Here is a 23,578-nt window from a genome sequence, read left to right as displayed (position 1 = left end):
TTTCTCTACATCCTTTCCATACATTGGTGACACTATAGCCCAGCTGAGGCCTAACCAGGGGCAAACAGAGCAGTACTATCACTTCCTGTGACCTGCATGCTATGCCTAAGTAAATGCAACCTAAAATTGCCTTTGCTTTTTTTTGCAACAGCATTGCATTGCTGACTCCTGTGATACACCACCACTCCCAGATACTTCTCAACTGTGCTGCTGCCAAGCCAGTTATTCCTCCATTCTATATTTATGCATTTGGTTTTTCTTCCCGAAGTGTAGCACCTTACATTTGTCTTTGTTGAATTTCATTTTGTTGTCTATAGCCCAGTTTTCCAATTTATCAAAAACCCTCTGAATTTTAGCTTTATCCTCCAAAGTAGATTTCATCAGCATGCTCTCTATTCCTAAATCCAAGTAATCTGCTCCTGGGCCACCGCAGGTGGCAAGAGGGACCCCCTATGCTCCCAGGCCACTGTGGTCAGCAGGGGGACCCCAGCAGCTCCCAGCTGTGGTGGGTGGCAGGGAGGGGACCCCAGCAGCTTGGAGCCGCCAGCGGAGGGGGACCCTGGAGCTCCCAGCCCCTACCCTCCAGATTAAAGGGAAACAACTGAGAGAGCCCTTTTTTAAAACAATGGCAGCATTGGTGAGGCAAAAATGCAGCTCAATAAAGTTGTAGCCTACTACAGTACAAGAAAATATGTAGCTATTGTAAAGCAAAAACATCTAGAAAAAAAATTATGTATAACAAAGTTCCCATAGTCTACAATTATGAAATGTGGCATGCTTTCTGAAACCAGAAGAAAGGAAAAAATTCACTGAAGTTTAATATGACACGTTTCCTCAAACAAAACAAAATATACCCCTGACATGATCTCTCTGTGGAATAAAAAAAATCCCCTTACAAGTATTGTATTAATATAGACCTGAAGAATACTATGTTTTTCCTAGGAAAAAAATAAAGGCAAATACTATACATGTAAATAAACCAACCATTAAAGGGATCAAAACTAGAGAAAAGTCATGCTTAAGACTTTTTTGCAGAAGGCATTAAAAACAAAATGTCAATTTTCCTGTGATTTGGTTCAACCAGTGGCTCTGCTTCCTGCTTTTAGTTCAACTGGTCAAAGACGATCATATAAATTAAACAAATGAACAAAAAAACTCCACTACATACAACAGAAGGCTCAGTTGGGTTTTAACTTCTTCCCTTTCTGCAGCTGTTCCCCCAATTAATTCTTTCTACAGTTGAAAACTGAACCAGGTCTAGCCTATTCTAACCTCTTCTGACTCAAACAGAGAAGAGCAACCACCACATGACTATTTCAAACACTTTTTGCACTAGAGCCCCTCTATCCTGGTGGAGTTGCATCACAGAAAACTGTTAAGAGAGAGGTGTTCTGAATTAAAGTCCAAGTTTATGGTGAGAGGTGACACAAAGAGTGTTGTAACAAGGAAAAAAGATTCCCATGCTCTCAAGCCTCCCACAGTTGAATTAATCTACTGCTCTAAGCACACATAGCTGAACATCTACCACTTTATACATTTCCTAGACACAAGCCCTTCCCTGCTTCTCATTAACATGAAGGCCTTATACCTATTTGGGACTTCAAAACAAAACCATTAAAACCTTAAAGTACTGACAAGATTTTTTTTTCCTAAGATTTGAAGAATCCAGGTAGGTGACCAGATAGATTTTTTTCTGTCCTCCAGGCTCCAGTCACTATGTCTGTAAACTGAACATTTATGGTGCTGAGATTACATTGAATGGGAGGGAGAGGATAGGAAGCACCATTCATGTAGAATGAACAAAGGCCACTGACAATTAGTTTAAACACTAATATTTATGTAAGCTCCCTCAAGACTGTTAAGACCGCTATCTTTGGCTACTAGAGTGGTTCTCAGAGGCTCTATCAAGCTGTGGACATTACAAATGTCTTGAATCATGTCAGTTGCATGGCAGGGTTCATTCTTTATTAGTTCGTTTACTATATGGAGGTGGTGTTCATTCCTTTTGTCCAGAATACTGGAGGTGTCTGAAATAACCATCTTTGGACTTTGTGGGAGTTCCAGAATTCCATGACATGATCTTCCCTTGCTACTATCAGTGCACTGTTCAAAACAGCCTGTTGTCTTGCACCACATAACTCACTCCTTACTTCAGAGGAAGTTACCCTGAGCAGGAAGAGAATGTCAGAACTATTTTCCGCCATAGTATTAAAGGATTGAGGATGATTCCTTTAATTCAATGTTTGCAAAAAGGACAGATGAGTTTATTTGTTTTCAGGTCTCCGTTAGATAGAAAACTAGCCAACATAAAAATTACCTTTTTGGTTTCTGAGAGAAGGAGGTTTCAAGTACCTTGTCTGTATCTATGGCTATTTTATTTATGTACTGATTTTTACAAATACATCTGCCACACTTTTATGTAATTTTAGAAGTACAAAATATGACAAACCCAATCCATAGAGCCCTGCAAATCTGCAGGGAGCAGTTTTATATCCGTGGACCATTTCTGAGGATAGCAGGGCAGATGTAGATAACAATTTTGTATCTGTGCAGGGCTCTAACTTGGGTAAGAGCCAGGCATGCAGCTGTGAGGAATCACAGTGCAGACCCTCCACCTGCCCTGGGTGGGAAGCCTAGTGGGCAGGGACATGGGCTGGGGGCTGCTCGGGTCCCCTGATCAGGACAGGTGGAGGGTCTGCTACACAGCTCCCCACAGCTGCCTGCCCAGCTCTTACTGTGGCTGGGCTGTGGCTCCAAGCCCCCTCCCCACTGGAGCGTCACACTGGCAGCTATGGGCGAGCTTGGGTCCCTCCACCTGCCCTGGGCATGGGGCCTGAGCAGCCCCAGCCTGTGTCCCTGCCTCCCAGCAGTGCGGAATTTTGAGCACAGGTATTGTGTGCTTGTTGTGATCCAGGTCACTGAGAAAGCAGGCAGTAGGCTTCTACAATAAAGTCTCTAGGTTGCTTTCAATATAGAACTCCTGGACCATCTAGTCCAGTATCCTGTCCAAAGGTGACCAGCACCAGATTTTTCTGAATGGACAAAACACTCCATAATGAGTGAACTGCACAAAAGGAGAAGTTTGTTGCTTATCCCAGTCAGATAGTTGCTCATGTATGCTCTAGGGAAGGGGTTCTCAACCTTTTTCTTTCTGAGGCACCCCCGTCCCATGCTATAAAAACTCCACGGCTCACCAACTGTTTTTCTCCATATAAAAGCCAGGGCTGGCATTACGGGGTAGGATGCAGGGAAATTACCTAGGCCCCCTGCTACAGGAGGCACTAGGAAACTAAGTTGGTCAGGCTTCAGCTTCAGCCCCAGGTGTTGGAGCTTCAGCTTTCTGCCCTAGGCCCAAGCAAGTCTAATGCTGGCCCTCCTTGGAAGACCTCCTGAAACCTGCTCACAGCCCTCCAGGGGGCCCCAAAGCCCTGGTTGAGAATCACTGCTCTAAGGTATGAGGGTTTACATCCCTTGTATGTTCTGTCATGAAATTTTGAATGTTCTCATTATCCATATACAGGTCTACAATCTGTCACCCTAAACTCCTCTTGGCCTCAGCAATGTCTTGCTATGTATACATTGCGTTAAAAAAAGTAGTTTTAAATGTGTTGCCTTTCATTTCATTGAGATGCCCCCTTGTTCTTTGATTAGCCTTTGTTTTTTATTTTATTAAGAGAAATCAACAATGTCAACATGGAGTGAAGAAAACAAATCAACTGCATTCAATGTTCATTTTGTTCAGGAAAAAACCTGGCTAAATCCTTATTTTACTACAACCTGTGGAACACTGGTGTCTTCAAAACAGAGCGCTCTACAAGGTTGAAGGGAGTTATCCATTTTTTTTAAAAAAAAACAAACCCTGAAGCCGCTTTAAGGAATTTAGTTCTGTGCATTTTTTAAAATAGGTAATAGGCCTAAATATTTCCTGGCAATATAAACATGATGCAGATTAAGTCATGTTAACTGCTTGCTCATAATCTCACACTTTAGAATAAAAATTTTTTTTAGCAACTTGGGTTTCTAACAAATTTATTGTGTAGATTTATTTCTATTCCCAGACCAGTGCTGCAGAACTGCTCAGACCACAACAACTACCAAATGTAGTGCTGAGCAGATTTCAGAAAGTAGATTCCAAGTGAAAGAGATCCAGGAAAAATTGAAGCTGTAGGTTCAGCTATTGGGCTGATGACTTAAGTCATTTTCTTTACTATGCATCTAGAAATAGGAATTATGAAAAACAAAAGAGAAGGTTCCTTGTAGCAAATCTGCTCTATAAGTAGAGGGAGAGAAACAGAACCAACCTGTAGATTATCTTCGCTAGATCTATGGGCTGGAGGTAAAATCCTAGTCCCAGTGAAGTTAAGGGGAGTTTTGCAATGGACTTCACAGGGGCCAGGATTTCATTTAGGGAGTCCACAAATCCTACAAGGCATGGGCTGTGTTTACTCATTTATATAGCTTCTAGCACACTGATTGGGGCATGGTCACTAGTGGAATACAAATAAAGCAAAATGTCTCCAGCAGCTCAACTTTATGTATTGAAGTCACATTGTGATTATTTCTTTAATAGAGTTGCTTCTAAATTATCTTTTGTAGTGGACAGCCATGCTTCATCTCTCATTACTGTATTTTTAATATGTTGCATAACCAACCAACAGCAACCCCTTTCTCTCAGTCATATGTAAACAAATCCAGTGACAGAATAAGGTTTTAATATAATTATCTAAATGTATCCATTCTCCACAGGTGAGTGTATATACACACACAGTTCTCACAAATCAAATTTTTTAAAAAAGGCTGTCTTCAGACTATAGTAACTGTTGGAACCAAAAGCCTTTGGTGAGCCTGGCTTTAATTAGTATTGTAGTTTGTATTAGGTACAGAACTAAATATTGACAATATCTGTTAACAGTTGTACCATTGGTTTGTTCACTGGAATGTTTTATACAGATTAAGTAACTGATAGGAATACTATGTATTGTTGTATTGGACTATGACATTCTGTTATGTCATTGAGAATTTGCTTTTTAAAAGGATCTCAATACTGTTTTAAAAACCACTAAAGAAAAACAGAGGAAAATTCCACTTGTTCAGGGCAGATTAGTAAAATTGATATCAGGGTGAACCTACTGGATTTAATCCAAACTCTGAACTTTGCCCTTCAAGACACTAGAGGTTGAAGAGTTGGAAAAAGGCAGTATTTCCTTTCATACACAAAATCACAGTAACATACCTACAAAGGCAGCTGTGACAAGGTACAAAGCACACCAGCTTCTTCTCCCCTTCCAAAGATAACTATTTAAATTGTAGCTCTTAAACCTGATTAGGTGTCACTCAACATCCCTAAAAAAATCATCTTCATGTTACAAGTTAGTCTATAGGAATATTTTCCCAGAGTCATCCAGTCACAGATGTTCCTGAGAAATCCCTTATGCTAGCTGCTGAAGCACTTCCAGTATTGCTTGTACTTTCTACTGCAGTATTTTTTGGAACACCCCTGTAATAGGAAGGTCTAGGGTACACCCAACTCAGAGGAATTTGACAGACTAATGGTAACATTTACATTTTCATCTTATTTCCTCTATTTCAGAAATGACTAAGAGATAAAAGCCCAAGACCAGAAGTTATTCTTGACAAAAACTTTTTGTAGTATTCAGAGAATAAGCCACTCTGGGTGGAATCCTCACCCAGTGAAGTCAATGGCAAAACTGCCATGGACTTCAATAAAGGAAAGATTTCACCTTCTGCCTTTAAAGTCAACTTCCCATTTTAAGCTATATCAAGCTGTATTTCAATATATTTTTACAAAGTGAAAAGTTACAGCTGACCATGTTAATAAAGTTAAAATTTATATAAAACCTACAAATTTATAGAACTATTAAGTATTCCACAGTCAATAAGTTATGAGCTATTCTTTAGAGGTATAGAGAACTGGTGAAGAGGAAAGGGAATGCACAGACACAGAAAAGTGCTCTTAGAACAGAAACACAGATGAAATGACACTTGAATTGTAGGAGGAAAATGTGTTTTGTTTTGGTATCTGAAAGAATTTCAAAGATGTGATCTCAAAATTTTGGAATCCTCCCTTACTCCCCATTTTGAAAGGGAGAGGCAAGGGAGGGGGCAAGGGGGAGTCTTTAACCCTCCCACAAGTTAACTGAATATAGTTCTTGAGATAAAAGTAATGATGAGACTTAAGTCAAACATAAATAATTATACTGCTATTAGGAGCACCAAGGAAAAAAATACAGAAGCCACACTCACCATCTGAATGGGTTTCTTGTGCAGATCTCTTTCTGTTACCAACTTCTCTTGATCAGTGACATAAAGACCTTTCTGTGCCAAGGCCTGTATAACAGCATCATGACCCAAAAGTGGTTTTGCAGCGTCACTCTTGAGAATAAGACTTCCAGCACGACAGTAGAGTTCAGCAGATAGCAGTAAGTTAACAACAGGTGGTTTAATGTGTTCCTGGTCATACTGGTCTGTGTAAAATGGTTCTCGCAATTCCTCTGGAACATTTTCTGCAAGAATTAAAAGATATAATCAGATAAACAACACTTCACAGTACTAGGAAAGGTACCTAGTACATAAAAGTACTTTTACATAAAAGTTGTTAGCTAGGAAGTATCCCTTTTTATATAATTATTTCTACATTATTTTAACACAACTATGGGGAACCTCATTACAGAATAAGAACTGAACAATACAGTGAGAAGTGAAAGTTACTTATAAATGTAATATTGTTAAACAAAATTTGGCCACAGGTATTAGCATGGGGAGAAAACCCAGTGGTTTTACATTGCAAAGCACAACATGGCCAAGATGTGGTTTTAAAGCAGCATTAATTCAAAATGTCTTGGCTTTTCCAAGTTTATGGCCAAACCTTCTTTCTTTTCGTGTCATATTTCATAGCTCAAGCCACAAAGTCAAAATGATGTCAGTCAGCTGTGATTCAACACAATCTGTCTCATTCCAGAATTTTATGGAAATAGAATAATAATACATTCTAGTGTACATAAAACTTCTGGAGAAAAAAGAGCCATACCCTTTTGCTGAAATATGTAAACGCTGTCTCAGGAAGTGTGTGTAACTGACTTCCTTTTAAGAGAGTGCATTTCTCTTTCCAATGAATGGCTGCAGAGCCAACAAAAAGCTACACAAGAATTTGTCAAACTATGCTGAGATTTTCACACAAAATTGGCACAATGCTGTCTATCACAAGCTTTACAGGAAAAGCCATGACAACTTTCCCAAGTACCATACACCAGTTATTACAGATGCATCATTCATGAAAGACATAAAATGTACGAATCAAAAAATAGCCCATTTAGAAGTATACCTGAACGGCTATAAAAATTCAAAACGACATTACATCAAATAAAATAATATTGGCACTAATGTCAGATAGGACTTAGATCTTGCCTCAGGATTTCCACTCCCATACGTAAAAAAGCATTACAATGGCATTTGGTGATCGTCTATTCTTAGAAGTGCAATCTCAGTCACCCCAAAGCACGCTAGACTGGTATCATTTGTGGGACAAGACACCATATGTCCAGTCTTTGGGCTGGAGTTTCAGTGCCCATTCACTTGTGACAGGGAAGGGAGAAACAAGAGCCAAGGGCCAAGAAGAAACAGCAAGGAAAACTGCAGGCTCTTTCTAGCTTATGTGACAGGATAGGAAAGACCTGACTAGGAGTCTGAAGCACCTGGCATTATCCACTGTTGGAAGACAGGATACTGGTCTGGCTGTCCGGCTATGCCGAAAGAATGACACGAGACATTAGATACGCGTTTAATCAGGCCGCACCTTAACTATTAGATGTCTGGGACTAACCTGGTGGATAAAATGTGCAGTGCAAGTGAAAACCCCCACAATTCACCAGGGAAGGGGGGCGTGAGTGCTTTTTTCAGCCCCACCCCACCTTTCCGTTCATGTCCCTTCAGCAGATCCTCTACCGGGACACTCCAATTCCAGCCAATTCCACTTAAAGTCCAGGGTGGTGAATGGACCACTGGTCTGACCCAATATGGCCATACTTCTATTCTTAATCCACACAGAGGATGGGAGGGAGGTGGGAACAACAGAATATTATGGGATCATCTTTTCATTGATAACGTCAAGTCAAAGTGCTTCCTTAATTTAGCTTTTAAAGAACTACCTTTCTTTTATCAATTGGTTGTGGGAGGAGATAAGGGGAATAGAAGCCTGATGTTTTTTCTAGGTTTTTAAACAAAATGTGTACCTAAATGCCTCCCTCAGTCCCCCACCAAGATAAAGGCAATGTTGGATGAGATGTTGCTTCTGATTTGCAGATTCAATATATCAAGAGGGAAGAGAGACTTTTCTAATTTAATAAATAGAAAAAAGTTACCATTAGCTAAAGTCTGGCTAGGAGTCTGACATCTTAGGCTTAAAATGCAGATCATAATGTTTTGTCTGCAAAACTAATTGATGCCCTTTAAATCCACTGGCAAACAAAAGTTACCTCTTCACAATTAAACAATTTATCTGCTGGCTTTCCCAATTTTAATCTAACTATTATCTTGCAAAAAAAAATAAGTGTTTTTTATGCCTTAAAAGATAAGTCTCAGACCTACACTTACAGAAATGATTTTGTACAATACTGATGTCTGAACATTTCATACATAGCACAATGAATCCTATTTGACTGAAGCCTCAGTTTAACTGTATACATTAGTTTAGTGGATTTTGAGCCATAAGTTTCAAACATGAAACAATATAAAAAGGGTCCTTACTACTCGTGCTGTGACTAGTTTGACGTGTTAGTGAACAAATACTGTAAGATAATCAAAAACCAAAACTGAAGTTCATCACATCTTCAACTAAAACCCTCTACAGGAAAATGAGAGGATGCCATATGCATTTCTAGCTGGTTTGCTACTCTTTTTATCAAATGAAGGAAGTTTAGTTGCTATGTCATACATTTCTACTGATTATTCTCTGATCACGTGCCCTAAAATGAATCTTAATATATTTAAGCTGTCAAGGAACTTATCACCTTTACAAAATACCAAGTGAACTGTAAACTTTTACAGTTACTCTGATACCAATCTGAAATTTTAGGAATATTCATAGTTCAACACACACTGACAAACTATGTATGTTGATATGTGACAAACACTTCAGTAGCCATTTTGTAAAATAACTGCATTAACATTTCCTATCTCTTACCTCCACAAGCATGTGTTCTACTCCTATACTGCCACATACACCAGGAAATCCTTCCCTTGGACCCTCTACACATGGGTTCTCAGCTTAGATAACTTGTGAGGGAGGCAGAGGTGGTTGTCACAAATACCATGCCCTTCTTGTATTGCTAACTGGATAGACAGTCCCAGTATGGAACATGTTGAGAGCCACTACTGTACACCATGAAGCCTCCCTCACCACCTACAGATATATCAAACACTTGTTTCCTCACAGTCCTACACAGGACCTTCCAATTTGCTATTAAAAAAGCATTTACTCTACAACTAAGCAACCGAATAACCAGTTCCATTTATTCCTTCCACATGCCTCCTGCCTCCAGCTCTCTCGTCATAATCCTTCTCTCCGTGTCTGTATATAGCCCATTTAAACTTTAAGCTCTTCTGAGAGAGAAACCTGTCCCATTCTGTGTCAGCAGAACACCTAACATTTTGGGCACTGTACAAATAAGGCAATAAAATAGTAACACAGTAATAAGCAAGAACATAATTCAAGATATCCTCTAGACTGGTGCATGCAAGAGACCATTACACATGGCAAAAGGAACAAGACTGTCGTAAGTTTTATGCTTCTATCCAGGCACCAGTCTGGAGTCACTACTGAAGATTAACTAGCAGGAGAAGCCAGAATATGCAAGGATGACAGAACTTGAAATACGGGATACAGAAGATTATTATGTTACTATACCAACCTTTGTACTTTTGTAATACTGAAAATCTTGAAGTGTTTTACAAATACCCAAGACCAATGAAATTTATCTATTGTATCCATTTTATTGAGATATATATAAAAAGAGAGCCACATTTCCAAAGTAGTCTAATTTTAGGGAAGAAACTTTAGCAACTACAGTCTGATTTTGAGAAGAAAATCCCTGCCAGTTGAAGTCAGTGGGTACACTGGGCATTGAGCTCCTCTGGGAGAGCAGGGATGGGGTGGGGACACTATGGATGAAATTCTGACCTCACTGAAGTCAACAGCAAAACTCTTATTGACTTCAATGGGCCAGGATTTCACTCCAGATGTTGAAACCTGGACTCTGTGTGCTGCCTCCGCAGCTCCATTGGCCAGGAACCACAGCCAATTGGAGCTGCAGGGGCAGTGCCTGCAGGCGGAGGCAGTGTGCAGAGGTGCCTGGCTATGCCTCTGCCTAGGATCTGAGAGATGGGGATGTTACCGCTTCCGGGGAGCCCCGCAGGTAAGCACTGCTCAGAGCCTGCCCCACCCCCACCCCATACCCTTGCCCCATTCCACTCCCAAAGTCTGCTGCGGTGGCCCAAGACTGCTCCAGGGGCTACCTGAGCTGCCCCTGAGCAAGGCGCACCAGCCGCTGCAGAAATCAAGAAAAGTCACTGAATCCGTGACTTCTGTGACAAACTTGCACCCTTACCTAGAACAATAAATGATAGGAAAAGGTGAAAAAGGGAGACAGACTGAATTAGTCTACATGAAAAGACCTACTGATATAACTCAAGGACTGTATGGAGATCATGTCTGGTAAAACAAGAGAAGTGTGCAGACCAGAAATCAGTGAACCACAGCTGGTGCATCAGAAGTCAGACTTAATTGGTGGACAAAATAAGGAGGGGATGGGCTATTCCACCCATCATTCCCTTTTGAGGTTCCAAAACACAAACAAACAAAAAACCTTGGGGAGAAAACATGTAGGGACAGATGCAAACACTGGGCAAACTCGACAAGACAAGGTGGAGGACCAAGCTTCACCATCATGGCTGCCAACTCCTAGGACCCTGAAATCCAATGTAACACATCCTGATCCTGAAAAATATCCTGGCCACACCAGGCATAAGAGGAAGGACCTAAATGACACCTCCAGCAACTCCAGCTAAATCTCAGCCACTATCTGGGATGTAAGACTGTCTCCCCTTCTCCCTCACTCCTATGTGGTCCTTTTCCTACCCCCCTTATTTTGTCTCCTTCCTCTCACTTTTTTTTTTTTTTTTTTTTACCCCTTTCTGTCTAATAAAAGTCTGGTTTAGCCAGTCAACCCAGAATAATTTGCAACACTGCTATAAACCTGTCACCGAAGAGCAGCTAAAACCAATGCCCTACAAAGCTCACTGCTGGTAAAAGTTAGCCAGATCTTGGACAGGTTTCAGAGTAGCAGCTGTGTTAGTCTGTATTCGCAAAAAGAAAAGGAGTACTTGTGGCACCTTAGAGACTCACAAATTTATTTGAGCATAAGCTTTTGTGAGCTATAGCTCACTTCATCGGATGCATTCCAGATCTTGGAGTGGCTGATAAAACTATGTGCTGTGCCTGTATTTTCCCCAGCAGTGAGGTTGTAAGGTGAGTCAACACCAGAGACAGAAACTGTATTTTCTACCTTTGCTGGTCTTCTCTTTCCCTTCATGTGTTTGCCTTGTTTTTCCTTTTAGGAAATGGAATAGGACTTTAACAACAACAACAGCTCCAGCCCATCTCGGCTAACTTCTTCCCCCCCACAAAAAAGGACAGTTATTTAAAAGACTGTCAGGATTTTTTTCCCTGCCTTCGTCTAAAAACTTTCACCATGGAAAGGGAACAAGGAATGTTGTTAAAATAAAGATCTTACTTAATATTTTACATTTCAAAGGTTTTCTCTTTTTTTCTGTACCTTAAATATTCTTATAATCTTTTAATAAAAGGTGTGTTTGCCATGGTATTAAGCAGGCAGAGATCTCTGTATACCAAACCTCGAACCTTGTTTAAAGCTGTTTAATGTTGGACAGTAACGTGGTCACGTTAACATCTTTGACCCCACATGCTCCATTTAAATTAATGCAACACAATTTTGAGGCTTACGGCTAAATTATTCCACAGGAACTCTGTCTAATCTAGATTTTCCTCATTTGTTTCTGTCTACAACAGAACTAGTTGCAATAAAAAAGAAAAAGAAAACAAACCACACACACACCCCAACCACGTTTTCCCCTGGCATAACAACAGTGTCTTGACACAAAGACCTGTTCAAAATTTTGGTTGGTTTAGTGCTCGCTCATTTGCTTTCTATAACAAAATGTTGAAGAGCTTTTCCATCTACTTTACTGACAAGGTTGACTGGATCAGACTTTTGTTCAGAGCCATGAGTTCACTATCCGATAAAGAGGTAGGAATCCATCGAGCTCTCTGGTGGAATTTCATCCACTGAGCTCTTCAGCATCTTAGGTCTTTGGGGAATTGCACTTAGAGATCTGTGAATTGAACCCTTACTATTCATGGCATGAGAAACTCATTATTGACAGTACTTATGAGTACTTCTTTCCAAGTCAGGATGCTAGCCACATAGTAACATGGCCACTTACTGTTACCCTCACAACTTATTGCTACCAACCTAAGGAAGAAGAAAAGGAGTACTTGTGGCACCTTAGAGACTAACCTATTTATTTGAGCATGAGCTTTCGTGAGCTACAGCTCACTTCCACGGATGCATACTGTGGAAACTGCAGCAGACATTATATACACACAGAGATCATGAAACAATACCTCCTCCCACCCCACTGTCCTGCTGGTAATAGCTTATCTAAAGTGATCATCAAGTTGGGCCATTTCCAGCACAAATCCAGGTTTTCTCAACCCCCCCCCATACCCCATATGGGGGGTGGGGGGTTGAGAAAACCTGGATTTGTGCTGGAAATGGCCCACCTTGATTATCATGCACATTGTAGGAAGAGTGGTCACTTTGGATGAGCTATTACCAGCAGGATAGTGAGTTGTGTGTGTGGTTTTTGGAGGGGGTGAGAGAACCTGGATTTGTGCAGGAAATGGCCCACCTTGATTATCATGCACATTGTGAAGAGAGTTGTCACTTTGGATGGGCTATTACCAGCAGGAGAGTGAGTTTGTGTGTGTGGGGGGGGGGGGGGTAGAGGGTGAGAAAACCTGGATTTGTGCTGGAAATGGCCCAACTTGATGATCACTTTAGATAAGCTATTACCAGCAGGACAGTGGGGTGGGAGGAGGTATTGTTTCATGATCTCTGGGTGTATATAATGTCTGCTGCAGTTTCCACGGTATGCATCCGTGGAAGTGAGCTGTAGCTCACGAAAGCTCATGCTCAAATAAATAGGTTAGTCTCTAAGGTGCCACAAGTACTCCTTTTCTTTTTGCGAATACAGACTAACACGGCTGTTACTCTGAAACCTAAGGAAGGTTACTGAAAGAGTGAAGTTAAAAACAGCTGTACTCACGTCACCTCACATCAATCCGTTTTCAAGCGAGGGCATCATACAGAAAAAAGATGATTCTATGAACTCTTTTTAATGACCATATCCTTGTTGATTACTAGACAATCAGTCTTCAGTAGAAATGACCATCTTGCTTGTGGACTTTTGTGATAGTGGCCCTTTAGTAAATCAATCCTTTCTAAGAGAAATCCTAAACCTTTACATGACCGTGAAGTAGAAAAGCATGAATTGGTTTCTACTGGCCTCTGTGCTGTCCCTGTTGCTGTTCAGGTATATAATTACAGCTGCTAGGAAAGACTATGAAATGTTGTGACCTTCATCATCACCAATATATAAATGACACTCAGATTTTTATCTCCCTTTTGTCAAACTTATATGGCAGTTTCTGCACCTTCTAAGAACTAACAGAGGTGAGAAAGCAGATGGAGGGAAACTAGCTCAGACTCAGTTCTGATAAGACAGAAGTGAAACAATAGAGGGAAGCATCTGGAGGAGTGGGCCGGACCGGCAAGTTTACTTTCCCAAAACATTTGTAGTTTCAAGGTCATACTGGATCCACTGCCTTTTATTTATGGTTGGTCAAGAGACTAAGATCACAGTCTCTGACAAGAACCTCTAAATAGTGAGCCATGGCTTTCAATCAATTCAGCCTTCAGGTTACAATACTGTACAATCAAAAGAGGTTATCCTTGAAAGAGTACCCTGAAGCTGCAACTAGTGCAAACCTGACTGATGCAAGCTACTATATGCCCACAATATCAATATTCTGTACTCTGCATGGCTTCTTATTCAACTATGAGGGCAATTTAATATATTGATTAGAATCTATGAAGCGCTGAATGGCCTGGGAGCCAGTTATCTAAGAGATCAACTCCTGTGTCTTGATGCAGAAGTTACTTGTCCTTGTCCACTAGGATCAATCTCACCCTTCACTCTTTAGGTTAAACTTTAAGGCTGGGGGCAAAGTGGATATAGTGTACTTAGATTTTCAGAAAGCCTTTGACAAGATCCCTCACCAAAGGCTCTTACACAAAGTAAGCTGTCACAGGATAAGAGGGAAGGTGCTCTCATGGATTGGTAACTGGTTAAAAGATAGGAAACAAAGGGTAGGTATCTCTGGTCAGTTTTCAGAATCGAGAGAGGTAAAGAGTGGTGTCCCCCAAGGGTCTGTTCTGGGACCAGTCCTATTCGACATATTCATAAATGATCTGGAAAAAGGGGTAAACAGTGAGGTGGCAAAATTTGCAGATGATACAAAATTACTAAAGATAGTTAAGACCCAGGCAGACTGTGAAGAGCTACAAAAGGATCTCTCAAAACAGGGTAACTGGGCAACAAAATGGCAGAAGAAATTTAATGCTGATAAATGCAAAGTAATGAACATTGGAAAGCATAATCCCAACTATACATATAAGATGATGGGGTCTAAATTAACTGTTACCTCTCAAGAAAGATCTTGGAGTCATTGTGGATAGTTCTCTGAAAACATCCACTCAATGTGCATTGGCAGTCAAAAAAGCAAACAATGCTGGGAATAATTAAGAAAGGGATAGATAATAGGACAGAAAATATTATGTTGACTCTATATAAATCCATGGTATGCCCACATCTTGAATACTGTGTGCAGATGTGGCCCATCTCAAAATTTTATTTTTATATACATATATATATATATCTATAGGAATTGGAAAAGGTTCAGAAAAGGGCAACCAAAATTATTTGGGGTATGGAATGGCTTCCATATGGAGGAGAGAGAAGACTGGGACTTTTCATCTTGGAAAAGAGGCAACTAAGGGGAGATATGATTGAGGTCTATAAAATCATGATTGGTATAGAGAAAGTAGATAAAGTGTTTACTATTTCTCATAACAAAAGAACTAGGGGCCACGAAACGAAATTAATAGGCAGCAGGTTTAAAACAAATAAAAGGAAATATTTCTTCGCACAAGGCAGTCAACCTGTGGAACTCCTTGCCAGAGGATGTTGTGAAGGCCAAGACCATAACAGCGTTCAAAAAAGAACGAGATAAATTCATGGAGGATAGGTCCATCAAAGGCTATTAGCTAGGATGGGCAGGAATGGTGTCCCTAGCCTCTGTTTGCCAGAAGCTAGCAATGAGTGACAGGGAATGGATCACTTGATGATTAACTGTTCTGTTCATTCCCTCTGGAGCACCTGGCACTGGCCACTGTCCAAAGACAGGATACTGGGCTAGATGGACCTTTGGTCTGACCCAGTAGGGCCATTTATATGTTCTTAAAGAATTTGCAGTGAGGATCTCTCTGGAATTTATTCAGTGCACAGTATATACATTTAACTTGCAAACTGAGCAGGCTCTACCTGCTTTCCCAACTTTGTATGGAAGTCACTTGTATTTGGTTTAATGCACTCCTAAACTGCACCACACTCAATGGTTTTTGGGTTGAGGAACCTGTAAGCTGCACTGAAGCTGGTAGATGTTCAAAATTTACACACACTTGAACTCAGAGCCTAGTAGATGCAAATCTTGGTGCACCTTACAAACTCCATTACATCAAGAGTTCCAGTTCAAGCATCAATGTGTTTCACATTAGTTCTTCTAAACCGTCTTACAGAAACTTAACCAAAAATAAACACACCACCACAGAAACTAGAAAACTAGGAGAACCTAAGTTAACATTACACTTAAATAATTTACAGGATTATTTCCATACCTGCAATTGGGATATTTTAGCTCAAACAATTTCAATTCTATAACCATAACGCCACATAACTTCTGCTCAGATGTATCAGAAAACTTTACACCAAGATAGTGCAGAAGATGTGAAGTGACAACAAAGCCTCATACCATACCTACTCTTAACACAGAAGTGTGTCCACTAGACATCTGGTACATATGTGCAACTCCACCCAACCAAAATCTGTACTCTTATACATAGTGTCATTCTTGTGTGGTTTCTTCATCTAAACCAAAGCTTTCAGTTATTTTACTGTATTAACTTTAACCCTTTTAAAATGTCTCCCATGGGAATAGTAGATTCTAGAATCTCCAACAAAGACCCAGACTGTTTATATTGACTCCCACCACATATTAGTAGAGCATCTGCAGCATAATTCTGAGAAAGTGAATTATCAGGTAAAAACTTTTCAGAACTCCTGCTTAATGCAAGCTCAAGAATAAAGTGCTTTGTAGTCTATTACTTCAATATTATAACAGCATGAATGAATTTGGCCCAAAATTTTATACTGTATCTAATTTGTTTTTGCAACTTAGAGCTCAAAAAAAATCAGTCTGATTCCCCTTAATTGTGAAAAGGATTCCCCGCCCCGAATCTGTACTGTGTAGACCTGTTTTCACTACAGAGTTGCCTTTTAAAATTCTCTCAGAATAGTTCACTTTCTAATGTGACTATGGTTCTAAGAGAGAAAGAACACAAACTCTTGAAATGTCTTCAAAAGATTGGCAAAGATCTTAAGGGCGTAAGTCTCTTGTACACTGTCATAAATATAAAGGGAAGGGTAAACCCCTTTAAAATTCCTCCTGGCCAGAGGAAAAATCCTCTCACCTGTAAAGGGTTAAGAAGCAAAAGGTAACCTCGCTAGCACCTGACCAATGAGGAGACAAGATACTTTCAAAAGCTGGGAGGAGGGAAAAAAACAAAGGGTCTATGTCTGTCTGTATGCTGCTTTTGCCGGGGACAGAACAGGAATGGAGTCTTAGAACTTTTAGTAAGTAATCTAGCTAGGTATGTGTTAGATTATGATTTCTTTAAATGGCTGAGAAAAGAACTGTGCTGAATAGAATGACTATTCCTGTCTGTGTGTCTTTTTTGTAACTTAAGGTTTTGCCTAGAGGGATTCTCTATGTTTTGAATCTAATTACCCTGTAAGGTATCTACCATTCTGATTTTATAAAGGTGATTCCTTTACTTCTATTAAAAGTCATCTTGTAAGAAAACTGAATGCTTTTTCATTGTTCTAAGATCCAAGGGTTTGGGTTTATAGTCACCTATGCAAATTGGTGAGGATTTTTACCAAAATCCCCAGGAAGTGGGGTGCAAGGGTTGGGAGGATTTTGGGGGGAAAGATGTGTTCAAACTACGTTTCCCAGTAAACCCAGTTAAAGTTTGGTGGTGGCAGTGGAAATTCCAAGGGCAAAGGGTAAAATTAATTTGTACCTTGGGGAAGTTTTAACCTAAGCTGGTAAAAGTAAGCTTAGGAGATTTTCATGCAGGTCCCCACATCTGTACCCTAGAGTTCAGAGTGGGGGAGGAACCTTGACCTACACCGTGTTACAATGTATTTCAATTCTTTTCACTAGTCAGGCCTACCCTCCTTTAAGGTACATAATATCAGCAGATTTCAGCCATTTGGTATGGAAAGCAGATTTTCTAAACTAAAGGCAAGTTCTTGTTTTCTTCCAAACCACTAATCTCATGAGTAGCCTGTTGAATTAAATAGACTTTAGCATACATGGTAATTCTTTGTAGATTTAAACCCAAAGATTGCTCTTCCAAAATCTCAATCAAACTTCACTCCCACTCCCAAGATTTTGGAAGTCTTACTTTTTGTGATCATCTCCCCTTTGAAATATTAGAAGAATAAAGCTACTTCTAAATCTCTTAAATTGTTTGACAGTTAAAACACCTCTGCTTCCCAGTACCTTGAACTTTTTAAGAAGCTTCCTTTCATTATGTTAGATGAAAATGCATCTCTAGTGCAGATTCTCTCCAAAAGAAAGTCATTTCATAAAGGTCTTTCTAGGGAAAAGTAGTTTTAAGTACAAACATAATGCAACAAATCAATATTAATATTTCCAAGTCTCTAAAACAAACACAAGAAGAAATCAAGCTCTCACTGCATTATGTTTATGTTAGGAAAGAAATTGAGCTAAATACATTAAACAAAATGTATTAAGTTCATTTGACCAACACATACTGACCGCTAGATTAGAACCATATTAAATCCTGAATAATCACTGTAAATATGGCTCATAAAAATAAGAAATATATATAATCTCAAAGACCATTGTCTGGGACATAAAGTTTCTGTATTTATGACTCAACTGTGATATTACCTGAATTCCACAACAGTGTCCCAAAATTTTAAGAACCAAAATATATCATATACAGTTATTAGAGAAATATCTTTTCCATTTGTCTGAGTCTTGTTACATAGTACTAGTACTTGCAGTTAAACAGTAGCCAGAAGCTAAAAGAATCGTTTGTTTATTTGCATTCATTTAATTTTGAATCTTGAACTTAAATCTCTCAAACAACGAGTACTTGTGGCACCTTAGACTAACAAATTTATTTGGGCATAAGCTTTCATGGGCTAAAACCCACTTCATCTGATGCCTGGAGTGGAAAATACAGTAGGAAGATATTTATACACAGTACATGAAAAGATGGGAGTTGCCTTACCAAGTGGGGGGTCAGGTCTAATGAGACAATTCAATTAAAGTGGGCTATTATCAACAGGAGGAAAAAATCACTTTCGTAGCGGTAATCAGGGTGGCCCATTTCAAACAGCTGACAAGAAGGTCTGAGTAACATTCAAAAACCAGTTGGAGAACACTTCAACCTCCCTGGACACTCAATAACAGACTTAAAAGTGGCAATTCTTCAACAAAAAAACCTTCAAAAACAGACTCCAATGAGAAACTGCAGAACTGGAACTAATTTGCAAACTGCATACCAAATTAGGTCTGAATAAAGACTGGGAGTGGATGGGTCACTACAAAAACTAAATTTCCCCATGTTAATTTCCCCCTATTGCTACTCACACCTTCTTGTCAACTGTTTGAAATGGGCCACCTTGATTACCACTACAAAAGTGATTTTTCCTCCTGTTGATAATAGCCCACTTTAATTGAATTGCCTCGTTAGAACTGACTCCTCTCCCTCCCCCCCACTTGGTAAGGCAACTCCATCTTTTCATGTACTCTGTGTGTATGTGTATATCTATATATATAGATATAGATATATATCTCTTCCTACTGTATTTTTCACTCCATGCATCGGATGAAGTGGGTTTTAGCCCACGAAAGCTTATGCCCAAATAAATTTGTTAGTCTCTAAGGTGCCACAAGTACTCCTTGTTTTTGCTGATACAGATTCACACTGCTACCACTCTGAAACCTTAAATCTCTCAAGTCCCATCAGGGCAACATAGGCTTAGGACTTATCTGCTTGCAGTTATATTATGTTGAATTAAGACTATGCATTGATGTACCCAGTTAAATTTCAGCTATGGTTCATAGGAGAAGATTGTGTTTCTTCCTAACTCTGAAAGAACTGAAAATGGATGCTACAGGAGATGGAATAAGACTGAAAGGAAGCATAAATTCCTAGCATTATTTTTATATTCAAAGTCATTTCAATCTCATTCATGCTTCATATATGATGTTTTTAAATTACTATTTTCCCCCATACATCTTCTGTTCTTCTGCTGTATGTTTGGCTCATATCATATGCAAATACAGGGTTAAACAAAGTCTACTCTTATCCCTTCACAACCTCATTAAAGTCCATGACATTGCACAGATGTAACAGAGCTGAATCTGGAACTGTATGTTTGTTTATTATCAGTCCCATAGACACCACTCCAACAAGGATAGCACTGACTCCTTGATTTTGGTAAAGCATAACTGCCCCCCACAGAATACTTCAGAAGTCCTCTTGGAGAGGACAGGTTTCTCTTCTATAGCACAACCAAGTTAAGAGTCACCCACATTTTTGTTTGTGTTGCACCATGCATTTAAAACAAGGCACATCTATCAGACCCCAAATGTACATTTTTACATATTGCATGTGTGTACAATATGTCTAAAGAAGAAACTGAAGATGCTTTTTATACCACAAAAGAAACCATGTGAACTCGCCCAAAATGGACAGATGGTGGAGGGATAGGACCTTTCTCCAAGATAAGGAATTATCTGATGGAGAAAACAGTATTTTAACTTGGGAAAGCAGAATGAAGGGAGAAATGCAAGATAGTTATTGATCAGTATTTTCTGTGAATTTAGGACAAAGTTTTGAAACCCCTTATTTCATTAGTGATCACTTCAAAATCTGTCACTTCAAGGTTTTTTTTATATATATATAGGGAATGAGATATTCACACACACTCTAAGCATCCTTTGTAGTTCCTTTGGGTAAACATATGACAGCAGGTAGTAGAAATATGGCTTTCTTTGAAGAAAAAGTTGTAAACTATTCCAGGGAGAGCTTTAAAAATATGAAAAGGAGATGGTCAATCCTCCAATTCTGCTTCTGTTTCACATCTAAAGGTAATGTATGCATTTCAAACAGACAAGTTTTATGTATACTTCCACGCTCTCACCCTCAAATTCTAATATACCACGTGGTAGTAGTTTCTGGAGTTGAACACTGACTTGAAATTAGTCACAAAATTATGATCTGGAATACTTTAATGCTGTATACAATTCTATTTGACATTATTTCCATTAGTTGCATTAAGTGGGTCAAATACTAACAGAGAATTTAAAAGGCAAAAGCAGAGAATATCTGCTCTTAACTGATTACTTGTTGCATTTGCTTGTGTATCTCTTAGAATGAAAACCATAGGGAGGGACAAGGAAAGTAAAGGAATTTGGTTTGGATCGGACTTTTACAGAAAGCTAAGTAGAAAGAACTCTACAGGTTGCTTTCCACATTCAGTCCAAACTCAGCTAATAAAAACCAAAATAGCTGAATCGCCTAAAGAATTTGCAAAGCCACACCAGAATAAAACTCTACCATATCTGAATCTGCAGCCACAGTGCATATTCTATACCTCATATGATCATTGGGGGGGGGGAGAAAGACCTGTTTAGTTCATATACATGCAAGCCTACAGAACCGAATCACCTCTGAAGACCCCAAAGCAAATTATTCCAAGAATTTTCACTGCCTTTGCATTTTAGTGCTCAAATTTGCATTGATTAAAAAGAGATCATGAATCTGAGCTCTACAAAATATAAAAGTATTGTACAAAATAAATTGCTTTGCAATAACCAGAAATGGTTATTTCATACAGAAACTGCTAATATATAGCACAGCCAGTAGTCATGGAATTTTTTTTTTTTTAAATATAAAGAGAAAGGCTGTGGTCGGGTATTACCAGCTCCTAATGACATCAAAAAGATACATCTTTTAGCCCTGTTACAATATGCAACAGTACTCTGGCTACATATGCAACTGTTGCAGAATTCCAAAAGGAGAAACCTTTTCCTGTTATTCTACAGAGGACAGGCAGGAAATGATTGATTGTTCCTGCACACTCTTTCTTTCAAAAATATCAACAAAACTGTTTTATAAATTGAAAATTAAATAATGATATAGTTAAATCACACATTTTTTGTATTTTTTAAATGTTTGCCCTCAAAAGATATTCTTAGTAATATTTCTGATATAAGTCTGATATTCCTGAAGGCCCTGGTTTTTTGAAACATGGAACTAATACTTTTCAGAAGCATTAAAATAAACTAATGTTATACAGTCAGACAGAGAGAATTCTATAGAGGGTTGGGTGACAATTGACATTAAATGCTCTTTCTCCTGGAATCCAGGTTATTGCTTAATCTTTACCCATCTGAGTGACTATAGGCTTACCATCACACATATCAAAACTAACAGTGCACATCCATATCCCCCTCTACCTCCCAGCTCTCCAACGGAAAACAACTATTTTTGTATTACAACAAAAAATGTGAATGGAAAAACAATACACAGAGTTTTGTAAGGCTGAATACCCCCAAATAAACGCAATTAGACACAAAAACATGACACTCAGTGACGGAAATAGCGTTGATACACGTAAGAAAAAAAGACAACAGGTATTCGAAAATAAAAACCACATGATCAAGCAACAGATCAAGATGATTTTCTCCTGTGCAATTCCCTTGGGAATGGCTCACGTCCGCAGTAGTGAAGCGACCAGGCAGGAACCAGCATCAAAGAAAGGGAAGAAGACGCCACCTACCTGTCCCAAAGGCTTTGGCCACCAGCCACGCTAGATTACAGGCGATTTTAGCTCTGGTGAAATCATAATGGTCAAAAGGTTTGACGGCAGGAACAATGAACGTCTTTCTCATTTCCTTGATGTCTGCAGCATCCCCCATCTTTTTACAGCACCTTCTCTTTTATTTACATGATTATTCTTCCCAAGTCCTCCCCCACAAAATAATAATAATAAAAAAAAAACGTATACAAAATAGACGCAGCAGCCGCCGCCGCCGCCTCCGGTGATGATGAACTCAGCTGTCCATATGGGGTGATGCCTCCTCTGCCCAGGAACGTAGCAGAGCCTCTGCTTTCTCCTTCCCTCGCTCTTTGTCTCAATTCATCCAGGCAAGGCCCCCGCCCCCCAAAATGACAAGTTTATAACCCCCGCTCCCTTTGCTAGGGAAATACCCCCCCCCCCAGCGAGGGCTGATCCCGCGGGGATCCCTCCGCCGGCAGGGACGGAGCCCCCGCGGGAGCTGGCCGTGATTTCCCCGCAGCGGCAGGAAGCGGGGACCTGGCCCTTCCCGGCCGCCGCTGAGACACAAGAGATGTCAAAATTCCCAGCGCAGGCTCCGGGCGCGGCGCGGCCCCCGCGCCTTCGCCTCCCCGCAGCGGAGACCCCCGGTGGGTGGGGGCGGCGGCGGCTGCCCTTGCTAGCGCCCCGGCTCCCTTTGGGGCTGCCGCAAATTAACGCCTCTCGGCTCCTGTCGTGTCTCGCCCAGCCGCTGCGGCTTTCCCCAGCCGCTGCCGCACTGGATGGCAGAGCAAATCCGCGCACGGCGCATGCGCCCCGCGCCCCCTCCTCAGCGTGAAACGGCCCTGGCCTGGGCTGGGCGCAGCGACTGGCTAGGGGCGGGGCCTCCCCAGCCCTGGCGGGGAATGGCGTCACGTGGCCGGCCGGACAATGGGGCATTCTTGACGCCAGGCCAAGGCCGGGCAGCTCCCAGGCGCAGCCAGGCCTCGGGGGCCCAGTGCCAGGGGAGCGAGGGCGCTTCCCGCCGCGGGGAGGCAAGGAGCGCGTGCAGTGCTCCATGGACGTACCGAGAGGGACTGGAGCAGCGGCCGCACGAACCCTCCCTCTGCATAGGCCAGTCGCCAGGTGGGACCTTCCACAGGGGACACTAGGTTTCAGAGGAACAGCCGTGTTAGTCTGTATTCGCAAAAAGAAAAAA

General features: G+C 40.6%; 1 protein-coding gene across 7 annotated transcripts in view; it reads right to left on the bottom strand.

Annotated features, from left to right (window-relative positions):
• CAMSAP2 (calmodulin regulated spectrin associated protein family member 2) overlaps nt 1-22,785 on the bottom strand; it is a 173,457-nt gene extending 150,672 nt beyond the window's left edge. For 4 of the 7 annotated variants that reach the window (XM_048859874.2, XM_048859878.2, XM_048859876.2 and 1 more), the window contains exons 1-2: nt 22,384-22,785; nt 6,265-6,524 (exon numbers count right to left, since the gene is read on the bottom strand). In XM_048859874.2, coding sequence (XP_048715831.1) covers nt 6,265-6,524; nt 22,384-22,522 — 399 coding nt within the window. In that variant the 5' untranslated portion in view covers nt 22,523-22,785. Of the gene's footprint in view, nt 1-6,264; nt 6,525-22,383 lie in introns of those variants that run through there. The other 3 variants (XM_048859875.2, XM_048859877.2, XM_048859881.2) reach the window with 2 other exon arrangements.
• Between the last annotated feature and the right edge of the window lie 793 nt (nt 22,786-23,578).

This window comes from Caretta caretta, chromosome 8 (assembly GCF_965140235.1).
Source record: "Caretta caretta isolate rCarCar2 chromosome 8, rCarCar1.hap1, whole genome shotgun sequence".
NCBI lineage: Eukaryota > Metazoa > Chordata > Testudines > Cheloniidae > Caretta > Caretta caretta.
Note: the sequence above shows the minus strand (reverse complement) of the source record. Positions and strands in the feature narration are given on the sequence as shown.